The sequence below is a fragment of the Prionailurus viverrinus genome, chromosome C1 (assembly GCF_022837055.1).
Source record: "Prionailurus viverrinus isolate Anna chromosome C1, UM_Priviv_1.0, whole genome shotgun sequence".
NCBI classification, from domain to species: Eukaryota; Metazoa; Chordata; class Mammalia; order Carnivora; family Felidae; genus Prionailurus; species Prionailurus viverrinus.
This window is the reverse complement of record NC_062568.1, coordinates 205,516,926-205,539,727: the sequence shown is the minus strand read 5'-3', so window position 1 is coordinate 205,539,727 and position 22,802 is coordinate 205,516,926. Positions and strand designations below refer to the sequence as shown.

Below are 22,802 nucleotides of genomic sequence, written 5' to 3'. Positions count from 1 at the left end.
CATGGAAAACAAATGGTTTAAGTAACCTGTATTTCTTTGGGTTGTGCAGTTCAGTGGAATGCCTTATTTTCTTGGGGCCTCAGTTTCCTCTTTTTCCCATCACCCATCCGTTTGGTTGCCTTCCATCATTCGACTCATTAAGATAACCGAGTGAGGTAACGCACGTAAAGCACCTGGCCGGGTGTCTGGTGCATGGTAGCTACTCTGGGATGTGGTCTCCCTGCTCGCTGAGATCGTTACTGGCTTTTTGAGGCAACAGGCCAGCCCTTGAGATTGGAGCCTCAGGACGGCCTGCGGGTCCGAATCCTGGCATTTCTGCTGTAACCTATAGCTGTGTGGCCTTGGGCACAGTTTTTAGCTTCTCTCTCCCTCGATTTTCTCACCTATAAACTGGGGGTGTTGGATGGTGCCTCTGTCGTCGGGATGTTGCAAGGATTGTGTGAGAGGACTAAATGGGCAAGGCCCTTTGCACAGCGCGTGGCATGAAGTAAGCATTCAGTGGACGATAGCTGGCATTATTTATGCTGTACTGTGGCTCACCGTACTTACTTACACATACTTGTCCTTGGTACTCGTATTGCGAATGTTTAAGAACACATAAAAAGTAGCGTTTGAATTTAAGGTTATTCTGCTCTGTGCGTGAGCACGGTAAGATGTGTAAGCAGTTCAATTTAATTGACCATTTGGGGGCACACCACAGCATCTAGCACCTTCCAGAGCCCCGGGCTCCCTGCAGTGGCTGGTTATGTGTGTGTCTGGAGGGTGAAGTTCATCTACCTGCCTTCTCCAATGCAGACTTGCACCTGCCGCCGGGGAGAATCACATGTAATCCACTTGCTATCTTCTTCTTTCCTTAGCTGGCAGGAGGCTGCATTCTTCTAGAAATGGAAGAGCTTCCAGGGCAGAGTTGGCCACGAACGAGTCTCACTTTCCCTGCTCAGTGTGTGCGAGTGAGTGCCAGGGCAGCGCGGAGTCCCCCGGCACCTTGGTTAGCGAGATGGATGGAAATCGGAGAGGCTTCAGCCCTTGTTTTGGACGTCACGTGTTGGTACCCATAACTTCAGTCTTGTGGTGCCTGTAACGGAGGACCTCAGGAGCCCCTTGGTGTTGGGTGTGGAAGCGCTCTGGGGGCCTTGCACAGATGGAGTGTAGCCGGCTTCACAAGAGAACGAGACTAGACGATGCCCCTCGGCAGTGGGCTGTTTTAGAGTAAGAATTTTTGAAAACATGTTTATTGTGGGAATTTTCAGACAACACAAAAGAACAGTTGAAGGAACTTCCATTTACTGAATTCCTTTGAGATTCATCACATTTACTTTATTCGTTTTTTCTTTTTGCTGAATTATTTTATTTTATTTATTTTTAATGTTTATTTTTGAGAGAGAGAGAGGGAAAAAGAGAGAGAGGGTGAGCAGGGGAGGGGCAGAGAGAGAGGGAGACACAGAATCGGAAGCAGGCTCCAGGCTCCGAGCTGTCAGCACAGAGCCCAACGTGGGGCTCGAACCCACGAACTGTGAGATCATGACCTGAGCCGAAGTCGGACTCTCGACCGACTGAGCCATCCAGGCGCCCCTTGCTGAAATATTTTAAAGCAAATTCCGGATATGTCATTTTACCTCTACATGCCTCAGTAGTCATTTAAAAAAAAAATGTGGACGTTATCTTACATAACTAACTCTAACGAGAATTTCTTGGTATTGTGTAAGACCCGTCTATAATCAGATCTTTCTGATTATCTCAAAATAGCCCTTTTGCTGATGGATTCTAGAGAAATGAGTGGTTAAGAAACTTCCCTGTGATCTCTACAATTCACTGGAATAATTTGCTTTTCTGAGCCGTAGTTTCTTTGTCTACAAAATGGGGAGCATTAAATAAAATGATATATGAATCTTTTGAATGTGAGTTCAAAATAGGTTCACATGTTCCGTTTGCTCTCATTTCTTCTAAATCTCTGTTGATTAAAGAAAACCAGTCTTCATTTACCCCGTGCCACTGGCTTGTAGAAACCGGGCTAATGTGTCCTGTAGAGTGTCGCACATTCTGGATCTGTCTTTTTGTTTTCTTTTGGTGCCATTGACTTCTTTTATCTTCTAATTTTAGAAATGGAAGTTAGCTCTAGAGGCCTCATCAGATTCAGGTTCAGCTTTTTGTTAAGAGCATGTGGTAGGTCGTGCTGGGTGCTTCCTGTTGTATTGTGCTAGAGGGGATTGCAGTGTTTGGTTGTCCCACTTTTAGGGACACTAGGATTTGTGTTAAGAGTGGGGTCAGGTGGTGACAGCTGGATTCCTCTAATGAAAGCATTTTTAGCCCCACTATATTTGTTACTTGGGTGATTAAGTGGCTAGAGGTTTTCTGTTTCCCTCCTACTTGATAATCTCATTTCCTTGAGACCTGTGTGTCTGTGACAAAAAGACTTTCTGCTGTGGAGGCTCTATGGCGCTGGAGGGGCCTCCAAGGCCACTGCACCTGTAGTAATCCCCTCCTTTTTTCTGCCTTTCTCTATAGATGTTCCTTCTCCTGCCTTTCTTCCTATTCTTTTCTCTCTTTCTTCCCCCGTCTTTTTCCTTCCTTGTCATTCATTCATCAGATGTTTCCTGAGCACCTGCTTAGCGGTAGGCACTGAAGAGAAAGGGGTGAGTGTGGCATTTGGAAGCAGGGATGTGAATTGAGGTTTGACCTCCTCTCTCCTTCCTTCTCTCCAACTGATCCCTTTTCCCCAGTGACGACACTAAGGTTCCTGTCTCAACACATCGTAGAGATACGAGTCCTTTGAATATTTAAAATGACAGTGTTACCATACTGTGTTTGTTTGATTTTTTTTAAGTTTATTTATTTATTTTGAGAGAGAGAGAGTGTGAGAGAGAGAGAGAGAGAGAGAGAGAGGAGAGAGAGAGAGAGAGAATCCCAAGCAGGCTCTGTGACATGAGTCCAGAGCCCTACGTGGGACTCCATCTCATGAACCGTGAGATCATGACCTGGGCCGAGATCAAGAGTCGGACGCTTAACCAGCTGAACCACCCAGGCGCCCCCATAATGAATTTATTTGTTGCAAAGAATGCAGATCCTAAGACAGAGGGTTTTGGCTTTCTTCTGTTTCTGCTTGTCCCTTGAAAAGAAAATGTTTGATTGTGGTTCCTAGGTGAAGTCCCACTGGTCACCAGGGGCTTCTATTAAATATTTGTCCAGGGATTAAATGGGATTCTAAATCCTGTTTATCATCTTGCTTGGACAGATTTCTTAGGCTGAGACTTTACTTAATGAACCTCTATGAGCGATGACAGAAGAATGCAATATGAAACACATGCGCAAACAATGAGAAAAATAGTTTTATAACCCAACCCGTTTCACTAACAGAGTATAGACAAGGCGACTGCAGAGACGCTATACCACAGGCCCTGGGTTTCGGGGTGTCTGGTGGAGCCCCTTTGTCCTCAGCTCTCTCCTTAGATCATGGTTTGACTGCTGAAGAGGGCCGAAAGGAAACCGGCGTCCACAGAAGTGCTGTCTCACATTTCCCGAGCCTTTGTGCATCTCCCTCCGCTGGGTTTTGCTGTTTGCCTGAAAGATGCCTTTTCTCCCCCAGTAAGATCTGCCTTGCTTTATGTCCCACGTTCTTAGGTGCATTCGCTCTCTCTCGTGCTGAATAAGACCACCAGTGAGCTGGCTAAAGCGAGTGTGTCCAAATTAGCGGCACACCTGGAAATGATTGGTAAGTGGGGAGAAATCGAACTTGCACAATCTGGTAAGAATTTGAACCTCCTCCTCCTCCTTTTCTCACAAATCTAATTGTCCTCACGTGCACATAGGGTGTGGAATCACTGGATTCCTGGTGGTTGTTCCCGAATACTGGCTTGTGGATCAGAATCATGTGGACAGCTTGTTAAAAATGCAGGTGTCTGGGACCCTGCCCCCCCCCTCCCCCCGCTACCAAAAATGTGATTCATTAGGTTGGGTTGGAGCCCTGGCATCTATCCGTGTTTTTAACAAACTCTGTCTGGGGTGACTATGTAATTTTTCTTTGTCCAAATTGGAACATTTTGAGAGTGAAAGGGGGCGTTATTAGTAATTACACCTGGGAAACCGGGCAATAGGTTCCCTCTATTGCATTAGTAGAGGGAGCCTTCGATAGGGCGCATGATTTCAGGCACGAGGATATGGCAGAGCCGGCATTCTTTCCAACGGGACTGTGCAGGTAGAAGTTCTTAGTGGAACACAAGTGATCAGCCATGTCGAGTTCTAAATAGCAGAGGTTTATAAAGTGTGAGTCAAACACCCCTCCTTCCTTAATAGTGGAAGATCACAGAGCTCAAATGTTGACTCTAATAAAAAGGGGAATGTCTTTTGGGGGGAGGAATGAACTGAAGTGAGATTTCACGTCTGGTATAAGTTAATTTTTAAAAGCTTGGAGGAGATAGGTCTTTAAAAATTGGGAGAAGCTTGGGTATTTTTGTTAGGTGACGATGAGTCCAAAATAAGTTATGTGTCTTCAATTCACTGAGAGCTGAACTAGCATGCCAGATATAAACACCTAAGTCACGGCTTTGTAGTGCTAATTATGATGATAAAATTTGCTTTATGGAGGCAGCAGTTTGCAGTATCGCTTTTTATTATCCATACCATGTGAAGAATGAGTCATTGTAGGTGAACACCCCAGGTGTGCATGTTTTAACATCCTTCTTTATTCTTTTCCACCTTCAGGGGGTTTCACTCTTGTGACACCAGAGTAGTTTTAAATCTTGTCTCCAGTGTCTGTCTCATTAATTGCAATTTTTTATTAAATCACACTGACACCCACTTAAATGCCTGAATAGCTGACATATCTGATGCTTCCTCCTTTATTCTCTTATCCATCGCGCAGTTGATAGACCTTATGCTGTTTCACTAATTCTAATTAGTGGTCTTCATCTCAGAAAGGATCCCATTCTGTCTGTATTTAGAAATGTTGGGGTGCCTGGGTGGCTCAGTTGGTTGAGCGTCCGACTTCAGCTCGGGTCACGATCTCGCGGTCCGTGGGTTCGAGCCCCGCGTCAGGCTCTGGGCTGATGGCTCGGAGCCTGGAGCCTGCTTCCGATTCTGTCCCTCCCTCTCTCTCTGCTCCTCCCCTGTTCATGCTCTGTCTCTCTCTGTCTCAAAAATAACTAAACGTTAAAAAAAAAAAAATTAGAAATGTTGTTTTTAGGGGCGCCTGGGTGGCTCAGTCGGTTAAGCGTCTGACTTTGGCTCAGGTCATGATCTCACAGTCTGTGGGCCTGAGCCCTGTGTCAGGCTTTGTGCTGACAGCTTGGAGCCTGGAGCCTGCTTCGAATTCTGTGTCTCTTTCTCTCCTTCTGCCCCTTCCCTGCTCGCACTCTGTTTCTTTCTCTCAAAAATAAACATAAAAAAAAAAAAATTAAAATATTTTAAATTAAATGTTTATTTTTGAGAGAGAGAGAGAGCGAGAGCAAGTGAGCACACAAGCAAGGAGGGACAGAGAGAGAGGAAGACAGAGAATCCCAAGCAGCCTCCACACTGTCAGCACAGACCCCGATGTAGGGCTTGAACTCACGAACCGTGAGATGATGACCTGAGCCAAGACCAAGAGTTGGACGCTTACCTGACTGAGCCACCCAGGCGCCCCTGTATTTAGAAATGTTTTATCCTTTAATTTCTGTATGCATTTAATTTCTTTCCCTCGTAAAGGTTAAAGTATGATATTGCTGTATTGTTTCAACCCCCTTTGGACTTCTGCATTGAGACTTTGAAATACTGTGTAAAATGTTTTTGGCGGGTGCATTGGAATATGAAAACTAGCCTTTGACATTTAATTTGATTAAATAGTGAAAAGTCTGAGGCATGTGTGGATCGGTTTTTGTTCTAGACATATTTAAGGTGTATGACAAAAAAAGATACATAAGCGTGTGTTCTATTTTTAACATCCCTAGATGGAGACCTGGCCTTGCAGGGAAGCATCGGGAGCCTGTCCCTAAGTGACCTTACAGCCCATGGAGAATTCTACAGAGAGCGGTTTACTACCAGTGGAGAAGAAGCACTCATTTTCCAAACTTTTAAGTAAAAATACCCATTTTTCTCGTTTGACATTTTGTCATATTTGTTGCTGTTTCAAATTCTTGTTGGCTAAACCAATAAAAGTTTAAAAAAGTTTTTACCGTCTTAGGTAAAATTGATATGATCTAGTTGCAAGGAATCCTGATTTATAGTAAAATGGATCTTTGTTGAAGTGGGCTGCTCAGTCCTCATAAACGGATGGTGTGTGATTGAAATAATTCTTTTTTTCTTTAAGTTTTTTTTTTTAAGTAATCTCCACACCCAACGTGGGGCTCAAACTCACAACCCCAAGATTGAGAGTCGCATGCTCTACTAACTGAGCCAGCCAGACACCCCGAAATAATTCTGAATATTAAAAAGCCTGGGTTCTCACTGGCTTGTTATGTGACCTTAGGCAAGTCACTTAATCTCCACGAATCAGTTTTTCTATCTAAATATTGAGAAGACGAAGTTAGATCAGTTTCCATCTCCCTTTCAACATTCTGGAATGATTTCAGCCTGAGAAAGTTGTTGAAGATATAGATGTTAAATTATATGATGCATTTTTTTCTCTATAAAAGTCTATATTGAATCTTTTCTTTCTTTTGTCCTTTTTTTTTTTTTTTTTTGGTGTTTATTTTTGAGCGAGAAAGAGAGAGCATACCATGCCCATTAAATTGAAAACCATTCATAAAAGTTTCCTAATTTGTCTTGGAATGTACATGCTGAACCTCTTTGGCCCACATTTCACTGAAGTAAACAGACTTCTTTCTGCTTCCAGGAGACTGTTTTCCCCAGAAACACCGATTGCATTGCCTAATTTTTTCTTTCCCCATCGTTTCATGACCTTATTTTTGTACCTTTTGAGTCCATATTGTTACAATCTTTGAGGAGGAATAATCCCCTTTCCCTAAAGGCAGGGAAAGGGGCCCCGGTGGAACCACAGGTGGCTTCTGCGTGAGTTCTGGAATCAAGAGTTTAACACCAGAGCTGCCTACCTGTTCATGGCCTTGGTCATCATACCAGACTCTCATTTAACATCCTCAACACATTGTGGCAGCCTAGAGAGAGAGTAATTACTGGAGTTTGCTTTGTCAAACCTGATTGCAGATTCGAATTCTCATAGTTAAAGCTGTTTGCTAGGATAATCCCTAACTGAGCCTGTTTTCTTCCAATACTAACTTGTATCTTGCTGTCAAGTCACATTTTTGCTCTTATTCCCAGATATGGACGGCCCGACCCTCTGCTCCGGAGGGAACACGACATTCGAGTGAGCCTCCAGATGGCCTCCGTACAGTATGTGCACACGCAGCGTTTTCAGGCGGAGGTGGTGGCCTTCATTCAGCATTTCACTCAGCTGCAAGATGTCTTAGGACGCCAGCGAGCTGCTATTGAGGGGCAGACGGTAGGAAGGCTCATTTCTCCACGTTGCTTTTCCAGTTTGACCGATCGATAGAACTTTTAAGCCTCTAGAGAGAAGTCTGGAAAATTTCACTGAAAAAAGGGAAGGTATTTGGGTCATTTTATGCTTTCTAGTGTCCTCCATGCTGCCGATTGTCTACAGAAATCTTACTGTAATTGGAGAGCTTATATTTCTTTAGCAAGGTACCGTGTTTTAATGACTTTTAAGGCTTAGCTTAAGCGTCCTCTAAAGAAGATAAACGAAATTTATGGCTAACACTTAAGACTTCTGGTCCCTTTTAGTACTTTAGTTGGGATACTTCTCTTGGAAAGTGTTTCCAAAGAACATATCTGTTACATGAAGAGAGTTTTTTCCCAACGAGATTAGAGGTTCCCAACTTCTGAGTTCATAGTTCTCTTAGTGTCTTGGAAATATTTTCACTGCACGTCCTAAGCCAAAAGACACACCAAATGGTCTTTGCGTTTAAAAAATAATTAAGTCTAAACAACTTAGTAAGTACGCATGTCCTAACAACTTAGTAGCTACTTAAAAAAATAACACGTAAGTGAAAGACTAATATTTTTATTTCATTCGTAGATAAATTACTTGCTAGTAGGGATGGACGTGCCCCTTGGGCACTGTGCAGCTTCTCAGACTTGGAAGCAGGCTGGACATGGCAGCCTTCATTTCCTGTCCCACATCCTTTGTCTCGTGGCACTGGCTTTTTATCACAGCAAGTGCTGAAGACCCAGCTTTGTAAAGATGTGACATAATAGAAAGGAATCTAGCATGATCTAACGCTGAATGTGAACTAACTCAGTCTAGTATGTGCAGTGTCCAACAGATGATGTGTTTCCCTGAAAAATTTTAAACGTCCTGGCAAGCGCACAAGAGACTGTGTGGCAGCGTCTTATGGTGTCTTGGCGTAGAGTTTGGGAACCGCAGAACATGATTATAATGTAGTCCTTTGTAAAACTTTGTTTATTATTTTTAAAAAAATATTTATTTACTTAGAGAGCGAGAGCATGTGTGCGAGTGGGGGAGGGGCGGAGAGAAGGAGAGAGAGAGAATCCCAAGCAGGCTCTGTGTTGTCAGCACAGAGCCTGATGCCCAGCCTGATTCCACAAATTGTGAGATCATGACCTGAGCTGAAACCAAGAGTCGGACACTTAACCGACTGAGAGCCACCCAGGTGCCCCAAAACTTATTTATTTTTTGAACTTCATTAGGTCAAAGATTATAATTAAATAAATAGATACTATCTTCATAGTGACAACATTTAAAATGTTTTATTTTGTTATTTTTGTTATTTTTTTAATTTTATTTTTTTAAATTTTCTTTAGATGCAAGTTAGCTAACATATAGTGTAATAATGGTTTCAGGAGTAGAATTTAGTGATTCATCACCTACAAAGAATACCCAGTGCTCATCCCAGTGAGTGCCCTCCTTAATGCCCATAACCCATTTGGCCCATCCCCCCACTCAGCACCCCTCCAACAACCCTCAGTTTGTTCTCTGTATTTAAGAGTCTCCTATGGTTTGCCTCCTTCTCTGTTTTTATCTTATTTTTCCTTCCCTTCCCCTGACTTCATCTGTTTTGTTTCTTAAATTCCACGAGTAAAAATCATGTAATATTTATCTTTGTCTATTTTGCTTAGCATAATACACTTCAGTTCCATCTACATTGTTGCAAATGGCAAGATTTCATTCTTTTTCATCACTGAGTAATATTCCTGTGTGTGTGTGTGTGTGTGTGTGTGTGTGTGTGTGTGTGTGTGTGTGTATTTGGGCTCTTTCCATAATTTGGCTATTGTTAATAGTGCTCCTCTACACATTGGGGCATATGTGTCCTTTCGAATCAGCAGTTTTGTATCCTTTGGATAAATACCTAGTAGCGCAATTGCTGGGTCGTAGGGTATCTCTACTTTTAATTTTTTGAGGAACCTCCATACTGTTCTCCAGAGCGGCTGCATCCGTTTGCATTCTCACCAACAGTGCAGAAGTGTTCCCTTTTCTCCGCATCCTCACCAGCATCTATTGTTTCCTGAGTTGTTAATTTAAAAAAATTTTTATTTTACAGGGGCGCCTGGGTGGCTCAGTCGGTTAAGTGTCCAACTCTTGATTTTAGCTCAGGCCATGATCTCGTGTTTCGTGAGTTCCAGTCCCTCATTGGGCTCTCTGCTGTGAGTGTCGAACCTGCTTCAGATCTTCTGTCCACCCCCCACCCCCCCGCCCTGTCCTTCCCCTGCTCGAACTCTCTCTCGCTTTCTGTCACAAATAAACATTAAAAAAATTTTAAATTATTTAAATTTTTTGAGTATGTTACATATTGATTTAGTACAGAATCAAAGTTAAAGGACATTTGGAGAAAAGTCTCCTTCTCAATTACTTTTCCTCAACCACTCAATTTTTCTCCCTGGAAACAGTGTATCTTTGAGAGAATATATATTTTTTAAAAATACAAAAGCACAGTCAACACGTAGAGAATGTGGAAAAAAAGAATCAGTTTTACCAAGGTACACCGGAGGTATGTTTTAATCTGTTTTCATTGTTTTCTCGTTTCTCCCTGTGCATGTTTCCATGATTGTAATCAGAGTGTATAACCTTTTCTCCCCCTCTCTTTAGAAACTTTTAAAACAGATTTATTATTTGACACACCTAAAAGAATATCTGTAGCATGTAAGTTTCAAAGTATGATAATAAAATGAACCTTTATGACCTGCCACCAAAATAAAAATGAAAACATTGCTAACGTTGTACATGTTCCTTCCCCATCTCACTCCTCTGTCAACTCCTTAGGTGACTGCTCTCCTGATTCTTGGATCTTCTAGTCCCTTAAAAAAAAAAAGTTTCCATATAATATCTTTTGTTTCATTTGTTTTGATCTTTATAAAAATGGTATTAAGCTGTATTTAATGTTCTGTGACCTGCTTTTTTTTTCATTTTCTTATTTTTATTTATTTAATTTATTTATTTATTTATTTATTTTTAAAGTTTGTTTGAGAGAGCTAAAGTGTGTGGGGGAGGGGCACAGAGAGAGAGCGAGAGAGAGAAGATCCCAAGCAGGCTCCGCATATCAGTGCAGAGCCTGATGTGGGGCTCGAACTCACGAACTGTGTGATCGTGACCTGAGTCGAAGTCAGACGCTTAACGGACTGAACCGCCCAGGTGCCCCGTTTTTTCATTTTCATATTGTCATTTAGTTAGATACATTCGGGTTGTTACACGGTTGTTTAATTTCACTGTTGTATTTCGTTTTGTGGAGCACAGATTTATCCATTTTCCTGTTGAACATGTGGGTTGTTTATGGTGTTTTGCTGTCGTGTGCAACGTTTCTTGGTGCACATGTGAAAGAATTTCTCGGAGATACTTAAGAGCGGGTTACTGGGCCACGGGGTACACACGTGTTTATCTTTACAAGATAGTGCCAGATTGTTTTCCTAGACAATTCTACATTCCCACTGGCAATGTGTAAGGATTCCTTTGAATTCATATCCTTGTCAACACTTGTGAACCTCTTTATTTTGGGTCAATAATGGCGTAAAATGACATTATTGCATTATGACCTGCTTAGGCTTTTTATTTTATTTTTTTATTTTTCTTTTCTCTTTCGCTCTCTTTTTTTTTAAGAGCACAAGTGGGGGAGGGGGTGGGGTTGGGAGGAGAGAGAGAGAGTGAGAGAGAGAATCTTGAGCAGGCTCCATGCTCAGCGAGGAGCCAGACCTGGGGCTTAATCCCATGAGCCTGGGATCATGACCTGAGGTGAAATCAAAAGTTGGACGCTAAACTGACTGTGCCACCCACGTGTCCCTTATTTTTTATTTTCTAAATAATTAAAAACACTTTAATTCCACCTACGCATGCTTTTTAAAAAAGCGTTTGAAGTGAGGAATAGCATACAGTACGTACATGTAATGTAACATAAAGTGTGTCAGTTTTATGCATACACTTTGGAAGCCAGCATGTTAAGCTTTTTCATAATCTGTTTCCATTTTGCTTTGCATTTTTCATAGCAGTCCTATTTAATAACTGTATGACCCATCAAGTCAGTTTACTTAACCATGTCCCTGTTTTTTAACATTTAAATTGTTTCCAGTGTTTCATTCTTATGAGTTATGGTTCTGTGAACAGCTTTGTGCGCATATTTTTTCTTCATTTTTTGAAGTATTTTTGCAGTATTGAATCCTGTAAGTGATATTGTTTGGTCAAAGCCATGAACGTTTTTGTGGCTGTCAATACGATACTTCTAATAAATTGTTGTCTATTACGTACCCTTACAACGATTACTTTCACCTGTGTGGTTTAAGCAGCAGTGAGTTATTGTGAAGACTCAGTAGGGCTAGGAAATGACACTGTACGTTAGTGTGTCATTGGGTTTCACTTCTGGGATAAGTAGGAATTAAACAGGTAAGTGTCTGAAGTTTTTGTTATATCGAGGTATGGAAGACAAGCAGTCGGTCACTAGACCTTTAAGGAATGAGAGTCTGTCTTGAACAGTTGTGGGCTCTGAAGGAAAACTGATCTGCCCAAGGATCTTTAATCCTAGTAGTTTGAATTACTTAGGTTTAAGATTTTGCATTGCTTAGATTCATGGAGAGAGCTAAAGACCTGCTACTAAGATTGAGGCTAATTTGAAATTTAAATTCCTTTCTCCTGATTGTACTGGTGACAGGTAGTGTCCTCTACCTTTGGCTTGTAGCTTGCTTTTCTTTCTTTCTTTCTTTCTTTCTTTCTTTCTTTCTTTCTTTTTCTTTTTAAGTTTATTTATTTATTTTCAAGGGGGAGAGGGGCAGAGAGAGGTGGAGACAGAATCCTAAGCAGGCTCTGTGCTGTCAGTGCAGAGCCCAACACGGGGCTCAAACCCACGAACTGTGAGATCACGACCTGAGCCGAAATCAAGAGTTGGTTGCTTAACCAACTGAGCCACCCAGGAGCCCCTGTAGCTGGACTTTTATTCCTGTGTTTTCCTGTGTATGTAAATAACGATCTAGTAGAACTTTACAGTTCTTTTTAATCTTGATGTTTGCAGTTTTAAGAGCATCATACACCTTTTTTTGGGCCAAATATAAATTGTTTCCTTTATTTTTTACACTAGGAGTGTGATGTAGTTTTCCTGTGTCTTCTGCTTTATATGTTGTTTCTTTTATTTTAAACTAATGTATTCACTGAGCAACCGGGAGTGCAGATTTTTGGTGGAGCTAAGATGGGGTGTTGCAATTCTGAAATCTTGGGGCAGCAGTCTGGAACCTGGGTGTCGCCACTATGAAGCTGTGTCACCGGTGGCGAGTTATTTTTCTTGCTATTCTTCTTTGGACTCAGGTATAGGAGGAAAACGGAGATACCACAAATAAGCATGCTGCCCATTTGTTAAATAGTACATTAATGATGCTTTGGAGTTCTCAGAGTGCTTTCCTATATGTTATTTGGTCCTTATGACAAGCTTGTTTGTTGAGTTGTTTGAATTATTTAGCGAATGTTTATTGACAGATGTCGTGTCGTACAATGTCAGGTAGTGGGAACATAATGGAAAACGAGAGAGACAAGGTCATTGCCCTAATGGAGCTTCTGTTTTAGTGAGCTGATACAAACCAGACAAAAACAGAATTAGCTGTGATTATAGCCAGTGAGGGAGCGGTGGGCAGGCGTGTTATTGCCGTTTTATCCACGAGGAAGCAGAAATTCTTAGCTCTGCTTGCCCGGAACTCTGGCTGTGTCACAGTTCCGCTCTTCCCATTAAATAATGTGCGACTATTAAGGCATGTTAACAAAGGAAGTGCTGTACAGTGTGCGAGCAATAGTTTATTCATTTTGAACCTGCCCCTGAATACATTGAACTTTATAAAACATAGCTGCGTGTGTACGTGTGTGTAGAAACCGGGACTCAGAGCGTACGGGGTTGCCGTGCGAGTAGTATAGCCCCTCGACAAGGGCTGGAGTGTCTTGGGTGTGTGGTGTCATTTGATCCTCGCCATGGCTCTTAAGGGAGGGCCCATTCATCCCATTTTGTAGGTAAGGGAAGTGAGACCCAGAGCCCTCACGAGTTCCCCAGGCTGCCAAACTACCAAGTGGCCAGGGTGGGGATTCCAGCTCAGGTAGTCGGGCTTCAGGATTCCCATTCTGACTTCCTCCACTAAACTGCCAGAATGGTACCAGTATTTATCTCGGGAGGTGAGGTGATGGATGATACCAGATTTCTTCTGTTCGTTTGGCTTTCCTGCCTACATTTGCTACAGTGAAGACGAGTAATTTGTAATTTTATAATTTACTTAAAAAACAAAGCAAACAGGCAGTAGTCATGGGTTGATACACAGTACCAACAATTCATGTACAGTTAGAAAGGGAAGACAGTATTTACTGCTTTGTAAATTCCCCTGACTTGTTTATGTGCTTAACACCCAAGAAAGAAGAGCTTTTTGTATTATGAAGGCTATATTTTTCTTTTTAAAAAGTAGTGTTTTTCTTAGGTGACGAAAAACAATAAAAATAGGAATGAGTAGAAAATTAAGACTGTCTTGTTCTATTTTGTAATCTATACTTTTCACTGACCAATGTATGAGAAACATTTCATTATATTAGCATATTCTATTTTTTGCCATCTTTATTGTGGTATAATTTACTTCTAATAAAATTAACCAATATTAAGAGTACAATTCAATGAGTTTTAACAATTGTGTACTGTCTTATAGCCACAGCTACACTCACGATTTTTCAAACATTTCTGTTATCCACAAAGTTTCCTTGTCTCCCTATGCAAACAGTCTCCCTGATCCCTCCCTGCATCTTGGCAACCATTGGCCAGCTTTCTGTTATAATAGTTTTGCCTTTTTTTTTTTTTTTTAAGAATTTTCTATAAATGAAATCTTCTAGCATGGCTAGCTGTATCTGGCTTTTCTCACTTAGCGTAATGCTGGTTGAAATCCATCTGTATTGTTGCAAATAGCAGCAGTGTGATTTCTTTTTATTGCTGAGTAGTATTCTGTTCTTTGTAATAAAATTTGTTTGTTCATCCATTCACCCACGTGGTGGACATTTCGGTAGTTTCCAGTTTTGGGCTATTCCGAATAAAACTACCGTGAACATTTGCATTGAAATCTTTGTGTGAACATATGTTTCTCTTAAGTAAATACCTAAGAGACGAATTGCTGCTTCATGTAACTATGTGTTTAACATCATAAGGAACTGTCTTCATAATTGTTTTGGCACCTGGCTGGCTCAGTCAGTAGAGCACGTGATTCTTGATCTCAGATTGTGAGTTCGAGCCCCACATTGGGTCTGGAGCCTACTTTAAAATAGAAACCATTCCTTAAAATAAAAAAGTTTAGAAAAGAATTGTGGCTATTCCAGATTCTTTGCTTTTTCATGTGGATTTTAGAATCAGCGTGTCAATTTCTACAATAAAGCCTGTTGAAATTTTGTTGGGGATTGTGTTGAATCTGTCGGTCAGCTTTCAGAGAATTGACATCTTCGTAGTGTTGAGTCTTTTGTTTCTTCAGTATGGCGTGTTTCTCTGTTTATTTAGGTCTTCAGTTTCTCTTAGCAGTGTTTGTAGTTTTGAGTGTACTGATCTTATTATTTTTTTTTTTTTTAATTTTTTTTTTTCAACGTTTATTTATTTTTGGGACAGAGAGAGACAGAGCATGAACAGGGGAGGGGCAGAGAGAGAAGGAGACACAGAATCGGAAACAGGCTCCAGGCTCTGAGCCATCAGCCCAGAGCCCGACGCGGGGCTCGAACTCACGGACCGCAAGATCGTGACCTGGCTGAAGTCGGACGCTTAACCGACTGCGCCACCCAGGCGCCCTGAGTGTACTGATCTTATGTATCTTTTATTAAAAGACATTTCATATTTCTGATGCTATTATAAGTGATATTTTAAAAATGTCAATTTCTAGTTCGTTGTTGACTGTACAGAGAAATACAATTGATTTTTATACATTGACCTTGCATTCTGCAACTTTGCCAGATATACTTACCAGTTCTGGTTACTTTTTTGTAGATTCTTCAGGATTTTTTACATAGATAGTCATGTTGTCTGTGAATAGAGTTTTACTTTGTCCTTTTCAATCTGTATGCCTTTCAACTCTTTTTCTTCCCTACGGCACTGACAAGGGCTTCCAGTATAGTGTCAAACAGAAGGGGTAAGAGCAGACACCCCTGACTTGTGTCTGATCTTAGGGTAACAGTGTTCAGTTTTCCAGGGGCTGGCAGACTATGGCCTGTGAGAATATACACATAAACACATGCATACATAAAGTTGTGTTGGAATACAGCCACCGTCATTCATTTACTTACCGTCTGTGGATACTTTTACCGTTTTCTTGATCTGTCCACTTCATCTAAATTGTCAGTTTGTTGGCGTGAAGCTGTTCGTAGGTTCCCTTATCTTTCAAAGATTTTTTTTCTTTTAAATGTTTATTTATTTTTGAGAGAGAGAGAAAAAGAGAGAGAGTGAGCTGGGGAGGGGCAGAAAGAGGAGGGAGACAGGATCCCAAGCAGGTTCTGCGCTGGCAGCAGAGAGCCCGACCCAGTACTCGAATTCACAAGCCCTAGAATCATGGCCTGAGCCGGTCCGACGCTTAACGGACTGAGCCACCCAGGCGCCCTGTTCCCTTATCATTTTAGTATTTGTAAGTTCTGTAGCAATGTCCCGCACTCCTTCCTGACAGTGATGAGTTTTGTTTTCTTCCTTTTTTTCTTGATTAATAGAGCTAGAGGTTTCTCACTTTTATCAGTCTTTTCAGATAATTAACTTACCGAGAGGCCCGTGTTCTGGCCCAGCCACACCCTCGCCGAGTATGTCGTGCACTTGGGGAGAAAGTATACTCTGTGGCTGTTGGGTGTTGTGTTGTGTAAGTGTTTAATTGATTTTTAAAATTATTTTTCTGTTTTCTAAATAACTGATTTCTGCCTTACATTATTTTCTTCCTTCTACTTAGCTTCGTTTGCTTTTCCTTTTTCTAGCTTCTTACAATAGAGGCTTTGATCACTGATTTTAGTCTTTATTCTTTTATATAAAATAAACATTTAAGGGCCACCTGGGTGGCTCAGTGGGTTGAGTGTCTAACTTCAGCTCAGGTCATGATTTTACAGACCGTGGGTTTGAGCCCCGCATTGGGCTCTGTGCTGTGGATTCTGTGTCTCCCTCTCTCTGCCCCTCCCCCACTTGCATGCACGCGCGTGCACTCTCTCCATCTCTCTCAAAAAGAAATAAACATTAAACAAATTTTAATAAAAAAAGAGTAAATAAAGTAAACATTTAAGAAGTGCCTCGGTGGCTCAGTCTGTTAAGTGTCTGACTTCGGCTCAGGTCATGATCTCACAGGTCATGAGTTTGAATCCTGATACAGCATCAGGGTTGCACTGTGGGCACAGAACCCACTTCGGATCTTCTGTCCCCCTTTCTCTCTGCCCCTCCCATGCTCTCTCTCTCTCTCTCTCTCTCTCTCTCAAAGATAAATAAACATTAAAGAAAAAAAAATAAACATTTAATACATTTTTCTCTACTGTTTTAAGTGCATACTACCATTTTTTTTTACCATTTTGCATGTATGTTTTATTTTGATAAAAAGTTTATTTAAAAAAGAAATTTAAATTATGAAATACATCACAGATTTTAAATTAGAAGAAATAAGTAGATCTCGAATCCTTTGCATAAATTTTTTTTTTGCTGTTGTTATTCACCTGTTTTCTTTTTTCTTTTCTTTTTTTTTTTTTTTTACATATAACACCCAGTGCTCATCCCAACAAGTGCCCTCCTTTTATTTATTTATTTTTTTTAATTTTTTTTTTTTTTAACGTTTATTTATTTTTGAGACCGAGAGAGACAGAGCATGAACAGGGGAGGAGCAGAGAGAGAGGGAGACACAGAATCTGAAACAGGCTCCAGGCTCTGAGCTGTCAGCACAGAGCCCGACGCGGGGCTTGAACTCACGGACCGTGAGATCATGACCTGAGCCGAAGTTGGACGCTTAACCGACCAAGCCACCCAGGCTCCCCGACAAGTGCCCTCCTTAATGCCTATCACCCATTTAGCCCATCCCCCTCCCCAACACCCCACCAGCTACCCACAGTTTGTTCTCTGTCTTTAAGAGTCTCTTATGGTTTGTCTCCCTGTTTTTGTCTTACTTTTGCTTCCTTTCCCCTATGTTCATCTGTTTTGTTTCTTAAATTCCACATACAAGTGAAATCATACATTTGTCTTTCTCTGACTGACTGATTTTGCTTAGCATAATACACTCTAGCTCCATGCACATTGTTGCAAATGTCAAGATTTTGTTCTTTTTCATCACTGAGTAATATTCCATTGAATATATACCACATCTTCTTTATCCATCTGTCGATGGACATTTGCATCCCACAAGTTTTAATATACATGCTTTCCTTATTTTGGCAGTTAGGCCAAAATATTTTCCTATTTCCCTTGTGATTTCTTCTTTTAACCTTGGGTTATTAAAAAGTGCATGGTCTTATTTCCAACTACTTAGCAGTTTTCCATTCCCTTGTTACTGATTGCTAGTGTAACTCCATGGTGCTCGTGTAATATGCTCTGTGCGATTTCGGTTGTTTTAGAATTGTGAATTCATGAAGGTTTTGGGAACCGGAGGCTATTTGATTGTAAAATTGGGGCATTGATTGAGCCTCTGAGTCAATTTTCCTTCTTCTTTCAGGTGAGAGATCAAGCCCAGCGCTGTTCACGGGTTCTCCTGGATATTGAGGCGGGTGCTCCTGTTCTCCTTATCCCTGAAAGTTCCAGATCAAATAATCTAATTGTAGCAAATTTGGGGAAGCTGAAAGTCAAGAACAAGTTTCTCTTTGCTGGTTTTCCCGGGACCTTTTCCTTGCAGGATAAGGTGAGTGATCAGTGTCCATTCCCTTTTCAGTTCAACTCGTGTTTGAAGGTTTCATATGTTGTCATAAGATGACTCATAACTGCTGTTACTTTTGTAGTATAGGTGGCTTGAACAGTTTTTTGGGACATTTTATTGATATTTCAGTTAGCCTTTTAATAGAGATAGTGTAAATTCTAACCTTTACCAATTGTATGCAGTAACTTACTTTAGCAAACAAATCAACAGAACCGGTTTTCCATTTCTGTAATGCTTTTTTAACAGGCTGGTCTTATAAATAACTTTTTACACCACCTGCCTTTCTTCAGAGAATGGGTTTTGGCCCATGATTTATTGGAAGCTGTTTAAGAATATCATCATAATAAAATCTTGTACAGTATATGACTTTACAGTTTAAAACTACTTTGGTAGCACTTACTTATTTCTTATGACAATGTTTAGAGTTAATCAGGATAAAAGATTGTTGTTGTTTTCATTTTACATTTGGGACAATTTGGACTCATTGAGAATAAACGACAAAAATGAGAACATGTAGTAAATCCCAGACTTAGTGCTGGAGGTGGTCTGATGAGCCCCTCCTGCCCATTTCTGCAGTTGAGGAGACTCACGCTGCCCAAACTAGGGACAAGGTCTTGTTCTAGGTGTGTGTGTTGATGAAACCTTGCTGGTTTCTAGGGCAGCTTTGCGGTATATTTGCTTATTAAGTACAAATTCATTTCGCTTGTCAGAAAAGCACTTACTGAAATTCCCAACTAGTTGTGCCCATCTTTAGTGTAACAGCTAATAACATGGGGAGAGAGCCTTTGAAGGAGGAGATACAGAAGATTTCATTATAAGTTCTTACGATTGCCGGTAACAGCAATAAATAGCCGATGTTCATTTTGAATACTTCTTACACATCACCCAGTGCTAAGCTCTTTATGTATTTGTCTGTTTTTTTCTCCTTAGCAACCTAAGGGGTATCTAGTTTTATTAACCCCATTTTTCAAGATTAAGGTCATTTATTTTGGATAATATAGCTAGTCATAAGTACAGTGTGGGCCTCAGACTTGGTATGTCTGCCTTCTATATGCCATTGCTTTAAATTGTGATCACCTTCACAGACCTTCAGGTCACATCTCTGTGGGGAGGGTAAACTGGAGGAGGATGTGTCCTCTTGGCCCTTTCCTGTAGAGCCGTAGCTCTTTTGAATTTTCTAAAGGGTGTGACACAATTCGTTAGAATAATTTAGATGGAAGAAATCCGATGATTATTACAGAAAAGATATAAATTTGAGCAGTTACTGTTTGCCTCTCTAGGTATAGAAAGAAAAGAAAATGAAAAAGTGTGATTAGGGTGCTAGTTTTTACCAGGACTTCGCCAAGGACCTCAGCTCTGTTTGGAAGGCAGCCAGAGACTTTATTTGTTGGTGATGCCTAAAATGCAAATAATGTTATTATTTTCAAGTTACTGTCTCCACGTTTTCTTTCATTCGTTTTACTTCTCACTCATCCATTTACTCTTTTTTTCAATAATTTTTTAAAGTTTATTTATTTGTTTTGATAGAGACTGTGCAAGTTGGGGAGGGGCAGAGAGAGAGGGAGAGAGAATCCCAAGCAGACTCTGCACTGTCAGCGCAGAGCCCGACATCGGGCTTGAACCCACGAAACCGTGAGATCATGACCTGAGCCGAAACTGAGAGTTGGACCCTTAACTGACTGAACCACCCAGTCACCTCCATTTACTCACTCTTACTGACCTACACATGCTGAGCTGAAAATGTTGGAGGCAGTGAGAGGGAGTGGGTAGAGCAGGAAGGGTGCAGACCGCAGCGAGAACATAGCAGCCATAAGTTTGTGTTCAGACCAGAGGGAAGGTGTTCGGACCAAGGGTCGGGTCTTCCAGATGTCCCCTCACTTGCAGCCGCTCAGAGAAACCGGATTCAGTGATCAGAGCAGAGGGTGGCGCCAGAACGACAGTGTCCAGCATTGGAGGGCAGAGTGCCACCAGGTCTATCTTGCAGCTTCGTAGACCAGCCTTGAGCCAGAGCTGATGGTTGAGAACTTGCTCGCTCACCTCGCTGTAGGAAGGAAGCCCTTCCTGTTGGGATGATGCGCCTTCCTGCCAGAGGCCGCTTTGATTGGGAGAAGTAGACTTTCACTTGGGTACGTTTTTTAAGAGCACAGAAGTGAAATTAGCCTGCGTCGGTCTTTCACGGCAGGCCTAGTAGAGAACTAGTAACCTTGGTCTTAAGGAAGAAAGTCTGTTTTCACAGTCAAGAGATAAGCATTTTGCTGTTCACTGACCAGAGTCTTAACATAAAAGATCCGCTTGTAAAAAGAAAGATGGGTAACTCCTTCTAAAATTTCTCACTCGCTTGCCGTGAATGTGCGGTATTTATAGTTAACGTGACTAGATAACGAACAAACGTATCACAACTTTTGTTTGCACGTGAAGTTTGTCCCCACTGTCACCTCGGGACACTTTGTTCCAACATCTTGCTCCAGCTCTGCTGCCATCCCTGCTGAGGGAGAGCCGAATCCCTCCTTGGGAGCGGTCTTCTGAGCCGATAGTAAGTTCTTCAGGATGTATTTGTTTGTGGTAAGTCTTTTTTTTGAGGACTTAGTTTTTTAGGAAGGGATCAGCTGGAACCAGAATGGGTGATCAGGTTCGATAATACCATTTTTGTTTCTCTACCCTTCCTACGAAGATAAAGGACCGATGTTCTACATCGGTTATGTCTACGTACGGGCTTGTGAGCTAACTCGGCAGTTAGCTCCTAAAGAATTGCCAAAATATTTGAAGAAATTGTTGCACGTGGGTTTCTCTTGTTAAGTAAGGCAAGTAACAGCACAAAGTTGATAGCATTTTAATGAAAAACTTGTCCTGTATTTGTTCTTGAGGATTTGATTTTAAGCGGCAGTGCGTACAAGGATCGCTTTTTCTTCAAGGTATTAATCTACTCTTTTGCTTACTGTTCATTCTGAAAAACCTTATGGGATTCAGCAGTCAATTCACATTCATATGCTCAGAGCAGAAAACTTCCAAAAATTAACTCTTTAAAGCACCTCATTATTTGGGAAAGGCTGATTATCAGTTTTTTGTCCCTTTCCTGAATCACTTTCCCCCTGTGTAGAGAAGGCCTTCTTAAGGACCAATAAAAGAAATTTCTTTTTTTTTCCCCCCTAGGTAGTAATTTCTTGATGATCTTATTTCCTTAAATACTAGAGAAGCTTTATCTTGTTACATGCCAGTGATCTGTAGAATTCCATAAGGGCTGCTTGGAGTGTGTCACTGGGTAAAGTACTTGTAAATCAGATCAATACATCTGTGGATCTTTACCTCTCCACAAGCTCAATTGGTCGAGGCCTAGATGAAGCGAAGAATTACTTTCTTCATCAGAAATCACGTTGCGTTTCCATTTTCCCTTTAGTGTATTTGCACGGGTGAGTCTTGTCTAGTGTGTGTTCTGGTGGTTAAAGAACAGGAAATAATCCTGAAATCAGAGCTCGCGGAAGGGTTATTTGCCTTTTTGAGTTCCACGACTTCGGTGCGTTTGAAATTGTTTTACACAAATCCATGTCTTCATGAATGCAGGCTTGGATTTTTTATGTATGCCTTTCCTTTCATTTTCCTCAACCACAGCTTGTGCTTAAACCATAATTTCTAAGTTAGCCTTTCAGAAGCTTTCAGTTAATCTCCTCAAGCCGTTGATTTATTTAAACTAACTATATAGACTGTGTAGAGATAAATCTAATGAAGGAGCAACGACTGTCCTAGAGTTTAAGTAAACTAAGCAAGGGGGAAGGTTTTTAATGTCAAAATATTTTTTTTTATTTTTTTTTAATGTTTTATTTATTTTTGGGAGAGAGAGAGAGAGAGAGAGAGAGAGAGAGAGACAGAGTACGAGCGGGGGAGGGGCAGAGAGAGAAGGAGACACAGAATCCAAAGCAGGCTCCAGGCCCTGAGCTGCCAGCACAGAGCCCAACATGGGGCTCGAACCCGTGAACCACGAGATCATGACCTGAGCCAAAGTTGGACGCTCAACTGACCGAGCCACCCAGGCGCCCCTTAATGTCGAAATATGTAAATAAGAGCATTTGCTTAGTAATTTGCCTTCCAAAAAAAATTGCAGAAAGTTAAGAACTGTTTTTTGTTTGTTTGTTTTTTTCCACTGTTACTTGTAATTACTACTCAAGATAACTGGGAAGGAGAACAGTATTATCATCCCCTTTTCAATGCTGAGAGAAATAAACATATAAGGCAGTACTAGCAAACCCATTCTTGCCCTCCCTGCAGCTTGCTTGTGAGAAGGGGTGAATGAATCGGAAGCCCTGCAGATAGGTAGCGCGGTGGCTTGGGGGAAAGCTTAAAAGTCAGTTGAATCATTCTGGTGAAGATTTCCCCAGTTAGCAATGAACTGAAGGTACTCAGTGTGTAAAAAAAAGTATGTAGTGTTTTCAATAGAATTACAGAATTTATGTTACTCTGTGTTTGTACTTAATTTTTATGCCCTTGAACAGAAACATAATAGGAATGGCCAACCTCCT

General features: G+C 41.3%; 1 protein-coding gene across 5 annotated transcripts in view; it reads left to right on the top strand.

Annotated features, from left to right (window-relative positions):
• The window catches only part of VPS13D (vacuolar protein sorting 13 homolog D), a 257,320-nt gene that overhangs the window by 43,094 nt on the left and 191,424 nt on the right, over window positions 1-22,802 (top strand). For all 5 annotated transcript variants that reach the window (XM_047868772.1, XM_047868771.1, XM_047868775.1 and 2 more), the window contains 4 exons: window positions 3,619-3,709; window positions 5,922-6,048; window positions 7,249-7,429; window positions 18,094-18,276. In XM_047868772.1, the coding sequence (XP_047724728.1) occupies window positions 3,619-3,709; window positions 5,922-6,048; window positions 7,249-7,429; window positions 18,094-18,276 (582 nt within the window). The remainder of the gene's footprint in view (window positions 1-3,618; window positions 3,710-5,921; window positions 6,049-7,248; window positions 7,430-18,093; window positions 18,277-22,802) is intronic.